General features: G+C 42.9%; 1 protein-coding gene and 1 pseudogene across 1 annotated transcript in view; both read right to left on the reverse strand.

The window, feature by feature from the left end:
* LOC112075004 (calpain-3-like) overlaps window positions 1–2,849 on the reverse strand; it is a 42,743-nt gene extending 39,894 nt beyond the window's left edge. Inside the window, exon 1 of the mRNA XM_070440735.1 lies at window positions 2,623–2,849. Coding sequence (XP_070296836.1) covers window positions 2,623–2,831 — 209 coding nt within the window. The 5' untranslated portion in view covers window positions 2,832–2,849. The remainder of the gene's footprint in view (window positions 1–2,622) is intronic.
* A 922-nt stretch (window positions 2,850–3,771) lies between these two features.
* LOC139022612 (calpain-3-like) overlaps window positions 3,772–10,512 on the reverse strand; it is a 26,006-nt pseudogene continuing 19,265 nt past the window's right edge.

Consider the following 10,512-nt stretch of genomic DNA (forward strand, 5'->3'; position numbering starts at 1 on the left):
TTAGAGAGAGCGGGGTGGTGGTGGAGCGCAGAAGGAATATGTCTAGTCCCCCTGGGAAACGCAACGCAAGGCCATAGTGAAGTGTCTAAAAGGTTTATATTAACCGTAGGGCCGGGATTTAAACAAACGCAGATAAAACGGCCTGTGCAGTGCGATAGACTTTTTAAAAGCACATTTTCCCCCAGACGTTTTGCTGCGATCCTTGTTGCATCGCTGTAAACACTGCACGATGGCGTTGTTTAAAGATTAATGTCGCCTTTTGAAAAGTCAATTGCAGCGCACAGGTCGTTTATCTGCGTTTGTTTGAATCCCGGCTTCATGGTCCTTGGCACTGGTTAACTATATATATATACAGTGAGGAAAAAAGTATTTGATCCCCTGCTGATTTTGTACGTTTGCCCACTGACAAAGAAATGATCAGTCTATAATTTTTAATGGTAGGTTTATTTGAACAGGTGAGAGACAGAATAACAACAAAAAAATCCAGAAAAACGCACTGTTCAAAAACGTTATAAATTGATTTGCATTTTAATGAGGAAAATAAGTATTTGACCCCCTCTCAATCAGAAAAGATTTCTGGCTCCCAGGTGTCTTTCATACAGGTAACGAGCTGAGATTAGGAGCACACTCTTAAAGGGAGTGCTCCTAATCTCAGTTTCTTACCTGTATAAAAACACCTGTCCACAGAAGCAATCAATCCAATCAGATTCCACAACTCTCCACCATGGCCAAGAACCAAAGAGCTCTCAAGGATGTCGAGGACAAGATTGTAGATCAACAAGCTGGAATGGGCTACAAGACCATTGCCAAGCAGCTTGGTGAGAAGTGACAACAGTTGGTGCGATTATTCGCAAATGGAAGAAAAACACCAAAAGAACTGTCAAACTCCCTTGGCCTAGGGCTCCATGCAAGATCTCACCTCGTGGAGTTGCAATGATCATGAGAATGGTGAGGAATCAGCCCAGAACTACACAGGAGATCTTGTCAATGATCTCAAGGCAGCTGGGACCATAGTCACCAAGAAAAAATTGGTAACACACTACGCCGTGAAGGACTAATCCTGCAGCGCACCGCAAGGTCCCCCTGCTCAGAAGCCAGCATTCAGCCCGTCTGAAGTTTGCCATGACATCTGAATGATTCAGAGGAAATGGGTGAATCATGTGTGGCATGAGACAAAATGGAGTTTTTGGCTAAACTCACTCGCCGTGTTTGGAGAAGAAGAGGATGTGTAGACCCCAAGAAACCATCCCACCGTAACATGGGTGGAAACATTATCTTTGGGGGTGTTTTTCTGCAAAGGGGACAGGACAGACTCCCGCATAAGGGAGAATGGACGGGGCCATGTACCGCAAGATCTTGGGGAACAACCTCCTTCCCTCAGAGGGATTGAAAATGGGTCGTGGGGGTCTTCCAGCATGACAAGACCCAAAACACACGCCAAGGCAACAAAGGAGTGGCTCCATAGAAGCACCATTAAGGTCCTGGAGTGGCCTAGCCAGTCTCCAGACCTTAACCCAATAGAAAATCTTGGAGGGAGCTGAAGTCATGCCCAACGCAGCCGAAACTAATGACTTGAAGAAGATCTGCAGAGGAGTGGGCCAAAATCCTCTCCTGAGATGTGTGCAAACCTGGTGGAACTACAAGAACATCTGACCTCTGTTGATTGCCAACAAGTTTTGCCACCAAGTACCTTAAGTCATGTTTTGGCAGAGGGGTCAAATACTTATTTCCCTCATTAAAATGCAAATAAATTTATAAATTTTTTGACATGCGTTTTTCTGGATTTTTTTGTTGATATTCTGTCTCTCACTGTTCAAATAAACCTACCATTAAAATTACAGACTGATAATTCTTTGTCATGGCAAACGACAAAATTCGGCAGGGGATCAAATACTTTTTTCCCTCACTGTATAGTCAATAGATCTGCAAATACATTTATCCATTCTATAGTACTTCATTGCCATCTTGGTAATAGTATGGGACGGGGAAAATAGTATTTATTATCGGCAGCTTCCTCTGGTGTTTCCCAGTTTATAGTATCTCGCCCTATGTCTAAGATGGGCGAACAGTTATAGTATCTGGCCTGTGATGTCCACAGTATCTTGGCCTCTATGTCACAGTAATCTGGCCCTATGTCACAGTATCTAGCCTTATGTCACAGTATCTGCTCGCTCGCTTATGTCACAGTATCTGGCCTTATGTCACAGTATCTGGCCTAATGTCACAGTAATCTGTCCTAATGTCACAGTATCTGGCTTTATGTCACAGTTATCTGGCCTATGTCACAGTTATCTGGCCTTATGTCACAGTATCTTGGCCTATGTCACAGTATCTGTCCTAATGTCACAGTATCTGGCCGCCATGTTTAAGATGGGCTAACCAATGTGAGTGGGTGTGTGTTGGGTTATTGTAGCTCTTAGAGCGCCCCCTCTGGGAGAGGCGGGTACTGGGGGTTATAGTGGTGGGGTCAGACGCCTAAAGACAAACTATTTTAACTGCGATTTGATTTGTAGAGCTGGAAGGAATCAGCCCACAGTTTGTTAAGCTGTTATGGAATCTTTTTTAGGACAAAGCGACTTCAGATTTGAGCATGCTCATCTCTCTTCTTTTGTTCTCACTCACTCTGAGGTGTTCCTCTTTTCGGAGAAGACTCTGAGGATGAACTCTCCCTCCTGGTGAGGCTCGTAGGTCGACGGGATGATCACGTACTCCCCGGGGCTCAGACGGAAGCGCTGGGTCACCTCCCTCAGGTTGATGTAGGACTTGCAGCGAGCCTTGGATGAGTTGAACAGGAAGAAGTCCTTCTGCATGGGCTGCTTGTTGCCGTGCATCTGGTCAGAAACACACAGACACAGACGGAGGAGGCAGGAGAAGAAAGACTGGGAATGAAAAGTGCGAAAACAAAAGTGTTGAATTAGTTATTGTTGTTATACTATTAAAATATTAAAATACAAACTTTTAATAGTAACACATTTATAAATAAATAATGCGGTAAAGTGTATTAGAATGATAAAAGCTCCATGTGTAAACCAACACATTCCACGTCTGTCACGATCGTGTGGAAGAGATTCGGACCAAAACGCAGCATGAGGAAAATAAGCCATCTTCTTTTAATAAATGAACGAAGATGAACATGAAACGAAAACACTATACAAACAAATAAAAAACAACAAATGATCGTGAAGCTAAATAACGCAAGTGCACAGACAAGCAACAAACGTTAAACAAGACAACTACCCACAAAAGCCTACTGCCTATGGCTACCTTAAATATGGCTCCCAATCAGAGACAAATGAATGACAGCTGTCTCTGATTGAGACCCAATCTAGGCAGCCATAGACATAACTAGACAACCTCACAATTATCTATCCCATACACAATACAACACCCATATACTAAACAAAACACACACAACATACAATGCCCACCCCAACTCACGCCCTGACCAACTAAACATAATCAAAATAACATAAAAATAGGTCAGGAACGTGACAACGTCTCCTGTCCTTACCTCCTTCGGCACCTGCAGACAGACAGAGAGAAGAGTTGTGAGTTGTGTTTGCAGCAGAAACAGGATCAGAAAACTCGGCTCAAAACTAAACCGTGTTACAACAGAAGGCAGCATGTACACAACGTATGTGGTTATGCGCTAAAGGGGCAATCTGTGATTTGTATATCAATTTTTTGACTTTTTAAACTAACTATGTGCTTTGTTGTTGTTTGAACTGCAGATTTCCCCTTTAAAGAATAATAAAAGTTATCTTAGATTCTTTAGTAGTTTTTTATTTTGTTTAGTCGTTTGTTAGACACCTCGTAGATGGCAAATCCGATGGTGAAGAGATTGGCTCCCAGCTTTCTCTCTTTCCGTCTGTTCTTCTGCATCAGAGAGACCACGAAGGAACACGCCACCTCGTTGTCCTCCGAGTCATCATCCTCCTCCAGGAGACACAAACGGAACTGAGGGTTGGTCCAGAATGTATCTGCAGGTAAGGAGCGGGTCCAGAACCAAACACGCCACATCACTTAAAAGTCCAATGCTACTGTTTTTATCTTAATATAAAATCATTTCTGGATAACAATTAAGTACCTTACTATGATTGTTTTCAATTAAAAATTGTCAAAAATAAACAAAAAAATTGCTTCTTAGCAAAGAGACATTTCTCAAGCAAAACATTTTCTAGGACGGTCTGGGAGTGGTCTGAGTGGGGAGGGGGAAACTGAAAACTAGCTGTTATTGGCAGAGAGGTTTGGAACTCTCTTTGTTATTGGTCTATTACCTAATTTACAGCCTGGTGATGTCACCAGGCAGGCCAAAACTCCATCCTACCAAAACAGCTGAAATTTCATGCAATCTTTTCAAACAGCTTTTACACAAAAAAAAAAATCATTATCAGAATTTTCACAATTTCACCGTCTTATTCTAACTTCAAAGTGTGGAAATATAATTTTTGACTGCAATGGGCCTTTGATGGACATTGACTACTACGTAATGGTGCCCCGTATGAGGGCAATCCTATACACGACGCAACAAGACCTGGGTAAAAATAACATTTGATTTAGCCTGACCGGAGCGTCAGGTGGAAGGGAAGTGCAATTGTAAGACCATTCAATTGGTTCCATTGCATCAGGCAAGCTCAATCAACCACAGCTAAAGGATTTAAAATAAAACAATTATTACTGTAATTCCTACCCAAGTCTGAATTCAACTAAAATAATAACAAATTACAGATGAGGGTCGTCCATATAATACAGGGTTTAGAGGTTAGAGGTTAGGGGTCATCTCCTACTTGGGTAGTTCCTGCAGCCCCCGGCGGAGCAGCCTCTGACCCAACGACCCTCGTTCACAGACACCGTCCACTTGTGGAGCTTATCGTCCTCCAGGGCATCAGGGGTCAGGTTGCAGATCTCTATCTTAGTGTAGTTCTTCTTGAAGTCCTCAAAGGACATCCTGGGGAGACAGAGGAAGGAGAGGGAGACAGAGGAGGGAGAGAGAAGAGAGAAAGAGGGAGGGAGAGGAGAGAAAGAGGGAGAGAGAGGAGAGACAGAGAAGAGGGAGACAGAGGAGAGGGAAAGAGAGGAGAGACCACCACAGGAGAGAGAGATGGTTGGTATTTTGTCTCTAGTTAGCATTGTGTTCTAGTTCCGTCTTAAATAGTTGATCTTAGATTGTAGTTTTGACCATTTTATGTGTTTTTCGCTGTTTGTTCTTTGGTTTATACGCCCAAAAGATTAGAGAATTGGTTTATCATACAATCGGTTCTGAGACCAGGAATGTTTTAATTTTTCAACACCTCCTTGATAAAGTTTTGCCAAATGTTTCATATGGTTTGCTGATGTGTGATGAAAGAGAGTGGAAAGTCAACCTGCGGCATGGCTCCAGCCTCAGTGGTCCAGCTACCCCCACTTTTAGGAGGTGTGAAGGGCTTAACCAGGGCTCCAGTTGTTCAAGCCTTGTCTGGTAGTGACAAGAGAACTTGTGTGGGGAAGAGACGGCAACAAGTGACTCATTTTCTTCTTCACGAAGCAGGCAATGTGCAACAACAACAACATTCCACTTTCCCGGGTTCATACTTCTGTGTTCAATAATTTCTGTGTTCATACTTTCTGTGCTCCCAGGTTGATAGTTGTTTGCTGACAGGTGCTGCTCGCTGCTGGCTCTGAGCCGAGAGAGGAGTGGAAGCGGTTGAGCCAATCCTTTCCACATCATACTGATAAGTGTGTGATGCTTGGCCTGGCTGCTGGTGGAAGTGTTTGCTGGCCCCAGCAGGCGCACATGAAAGAAGAGAGACTTTGTCTGGAGGAGAGCAAGAGAGGGGAACAGTGGGAAGGAGAGGCGAGAAAAGGAGGAGAACAGAGTTAAAAGTGAGAAAAGAGCAAGGAGAGGTGTTGGAGGGATAATGAAGAGGTCTAGGAATGTAAGCTGAACTGAATGTAAGACTCAGTGTGGTGTGTGTGATGTGTGTGTGTGTGTGTGTGTGTGTGTGTGTGTGTGTGTGTTGGTGTGTGTGTGTGTGTGTGTGTGTGTGTGTGGTGTGTGGTGTGTGTGTGTGTGTGTGTGGTGGTGTTGTGTGTGTGGTGTTGGTGTGTGTGTGTGTGGTGTGGTGGTGTGTGTGTGTGTGTGTGGGTTGTGGTGTGGATGTGTTGTGTGTGTGTGTGTGTGTGGTTAATATTTGCATGCGGAATGAGTTTTATGTGCATCATGCGAGTGTCTGTGTGTATGACAACTGCCAATTACACTTCCAGCTGTGGGTGGTGAGAGTTGAGGGGGAGGGTTGTGTGGAGAAACGACATGGGGTGTAGCTGCTATGTTGTGGGCGGGGAGATAGCGTAGCTGTGCCATGTGTTTTGTTGACTAATGAGCTAATTACCCAGACTAATCTGCCCAATTGTGTCATTTCAAGGAAGTGCGCAGTAGCAGTTCAACGGCTCAAGCAGATTACGGGTTAATTTCCTGAGTTAGGAGCAAACTACAGAGTTTTAATTCCGCACAACACACAGGCGCTAAACAGACGCCGCAACAACCCACATCATGGTGCTTGCTGAACTTTCGCTTTCGTCCCTCTTGTTTATGGTGGCTTATTTTGTGCCAGGGCTAAACTAGTCTTTTTGATGTAAGTGTTTGATGGGAAGGTGGGTCTTGCAAAGATGGGATAACATAAGCAGGTTGTAGCCTGCAAATTTTGGTTTCAAGTTATTGCAATACATTTGTATTTGGAATGTTCTTGTCTTTCATTTGATGACTTGGTGTCTCACGTTTTTCTGCGGTTTTTTGTTTTTTCTTCTATATCAAAGTACATTACAAATCTACAAAGAAAGAAAGAAAGCCAATGACAACAAGTAGACATGCTGAGAAGGTCTTATAGAATACTTATCAGTGAAGGAAGGTTATGTGGGGGATTTAGTTAACACCCTACGCCGTGCCCTTATCGCTCCTTTTTTCCTTCCCTTTTCCCCCCCTCCAAACTGTGGAAGTCACCTCTGCTGCTTCACAAGTGTCATCAATACTTCTCAGATCCAGTTGTGCTCTTGGTGGTCCTTCTCTTCTCATCCTCTCTTTTCACACTACTCACTAAACTGGTTCTCATCTCTGGGCAGAGTGAAAAAAAAAAAAAATTTCTTGGAAACCCCACAAAAAAAACTTAAACCTTTTTTTTTTTTCATTAGACAATTTCCACCCTTATACAGTAACAAACTCTTGCTGAGTTTCAGAGTTAATTTTTAAACTATAAAGTGTGGTTGGTCAGTGTGTGGGATATAGGATTCTTATACCATTTATATTTAATTATGTGATGTCCAGAAATGTGAGGAAAATGCCAGCCAAATAATACAGGAGTAGAGTGTAAGCTAGGCAATTCTGAGAGGGCATCCTTCTTGCCATTCAAAAGCATAGAGGGCCGGTTGGTTGATATTTAAATGATTGTGTTTGTTTTTCTTCTGCTCCCGTTTGTGCATGTGAGCCAGTATAAGGACCAGGTTGTTTTGATAGGGGAAGTACCAGGAAAGTTGGAGGGGGAAGGATGTTTTCTTTGGTGTTTTATACATCAACGAATGACTCTTCCTCAAAATAAAGACGTTCGTTTATTCTGGCCTCTGTTCTGTTCTGGAAACTGCCTACAGAGTTTCGTGTCCTGAAAACGTCCTTGATTTTGAAACAATGCAGAGAGCGAGAATAGTCTCTCCTGAATATGTTTCATTGTATGGCATGACGCTTTGAAATATTTGTGCAATTGGTATAAGTAAACCAGTGATTTGTGTTTAAAGTCCAACATAATTACTTTGAATATTCCGTTGAACATTGCTGAGAGGGAACAAGAGACTTGTATTAAAATGAGTGATTAACTTGTTTTTAAGTTATTATGGGTTTTTCTCTTTTGAAATTACTACATAGTGCTGAGAGCTTATTTGTGACTCTTCTTCCGCTGCCATGCAGTTTTCTCCCGTCATGCCATCATAAATTAAACAAAACCCTGACTGGGTCTGTCATGTTGGCAAATAAAGTTTAAAAGATGCACTATGCATAAATCATTATCAGCATTTTGCCTGCATTGAAAAAATGATAGTTCAGTTTAATGTGACAAACAGCAAGTATAGTGGGGGTAATAGATCATGGTAACCATGTTAATATTGCTCCAATTCTTAATATAATTTTCATAACAAAAATATTGTTTTTCAGCTGCAAAACAGAACTTAGGAACGGAAGTATATGAAGAAAGATACACTTTTCTTACACGTGCTTTAACGAGAAAATGACAGGTCTGTAACCATATCTCCATGGTGAAATTTGGTCGGTCGCAAAAAAAGTTACATATCTGTGCAGCTTTAAGCAATCCAATGTAATCTCTAGATCTCGAATAATGTGGCTTTCAAGAGACTTGGTTGAAAAGACAGAGAGTGTTGTTCTTCTGCATTCTCTCTCTTTACCCCTCTGCATACGTTCATTCAGAGGAGCACGGCTTGCCTTACGTTTTGTAAGATTGTTGAGTTGCCTGCAAAGTTCTGAGTTTGCTGGCTCGCATGACTCTGCTGTTGAGGCTGTATGTTTTTTATACTGAAGACATTTTCTATGAAGCACATTTTTATAAGGGAAAGGGGGAACATGAATGTATTCAACTAAAATGTGTCTTCCGCGTTTACAACTCCTGATCAGAGAGATGGCGGGGGGCTGCTTGAATCGACATCCACGTTTCGGGGGCCCCCCGCCCCCCCCCCCCCACGGGGAACAGTGGGTTAAAATGATGACAAAGGTTTTGCAAATTTAAAAATAAAATTAACAAAATCTATTTCATAGTATTCAGAATCCCTTAGTATGAGACTCCGAATTGAGCTCAGGTGCATCATGTTTCCATTGATATCCTTGAGATGTTTCTACAAATTGATTGGAGTCCCACTGTGGTAAATTCATATGATTGGACATGATTTGGAAAGCACACACTGCGTCTATATAAGTCCGCACATTCAGTGCCAGTCAGAGCAATAACCACCATAAGGTCAAGAATTTCGTAGAGCTCAGAGACAAGATGTCGTGGTCAGGGCACAGATTTGAGGACACAATACAAAAATGTCTGCAGCATTGAAATTCAAAAACAGTGGCCTCCATCATTTTAAATGGAAGAAGTTTGGAACCACCAAGACTTTCCATAGAGCTGGCCGCCCTGCCAAACTGCAGCATGTGGGGAGAGGGCTTGTCAGGGAGGTGACCCAAGAACCGATGGTCACATCTGACAGAGCTCCAGAGTTCTCTGTGGAGATGGAGAAACCTTCCAGAAGGACAACCATCTTCTGCAGCACTCCACCAATCAGGCCTTTTTATGGTAGAGTGGCAAACGAGCCACTCCTCAGCAAGGCACATGACAGCCGCTTGAAGTTTGCCAAAAGCACCTAAAGACTCTCAGACCATGAGAACAAGATTCTCTGGTGATGAAACCAAGATTGAACTCTTTGCCCTGAATGCAAGAGCGTCTCTGGACGAACCTGCACCATCCTACGTAAAGATGGGTGCAAGCATCATGCTGTGGGGATGTTTTCAGCAGACAGGAAAATACATGAGAGATCGTTATATGAAAACCTGCTCCAGAGCGCTCGGACCTCAGACTGGGCAATGGTTCACCTTCCAAGAAACACCTAAGCACCCAGCCAAGACAACGCAGGAATGGCTTCGGACAAGTCTCGAATGTCCTTGAGTGGCCAGCCAGAGCCTGGACTTGAACCCGATCGATCTCTGGAGAGACTATGAAAATAGCTGTGCGCAGACGCTCCATCCAAACTGACAGACTTGAGAGATCTGCAGAGAAGAATGGGAAATCCCCAAATACAGGTGTGCCAAGTTTGTGCGTCATACCAAGAAGATTGATGTTAATTCTGCAAGAGCGTGCTTCAACAAAGTACTGGAGTAAAGGGTCTGAATATTATGTATGTAATATGTATAATGTAATTATTATTATAATATATATATATTATATAATATATATATATATATAATTATACATTTGCAAAAATGTCTAATAAAAGTTTTTTTGCTTTGTCTTATGGGGTTTTGTGTGGCAGTTGATTGAGAAAAAAAATAACATTCAATCCATTTTAGAATAGGCTTGTAACAGGTTGTGAAAACTGTAAAGTCAGCGGGGTCTGAATCCTCTCCAAAATGCACTGTAACTGCATTAATGTTGCTGGGCCCTTGGCAGAGCTAATGGGCATCCTTAATATACAATCCATCTTGTGCCTTGCTCTCCTCTCCATCTCCTCTCCTCTGGTCTCATCTTCCTCTCCCTTTCTCTCCTCTCTCTCTTCTCTCCTCTCTTCTTCCCCTCTCTGTCTCCTAACCTCTCCCCCCTTCCCTCCTAACACTCTCTTGTTCATCTTCCTCTCTTCTTCTCTCTCTTCTCTCTTCTCTCCTCTTTTCCTCCTCCTCTGTTTCCTCTCCCTGTCTCCTGCTTTCTCTCCTCTGTCTTCCCCCTACCTTCTTCCCCTTCTCTCCCTAACTCTCTCTGTCTCCATCTCCTCTCTTCTTCCTCT

This window comes from Salvelinus sp. IW2-2015, unplaced genomic scaffold (assembly GCF_002910315.2).
Source record: "Salvelinus sp. IW2-2015 unplaced genomic scaffold, ASM291031v2 Un_scaffold2926, whole genome shotgun sequence".
NCBI lineage: Eukaryota > Metazoa > Chordata > Actinopteri > Salmoniformes > Salmonidae > Salvelinus > Salvelinus sp. IW2-2015.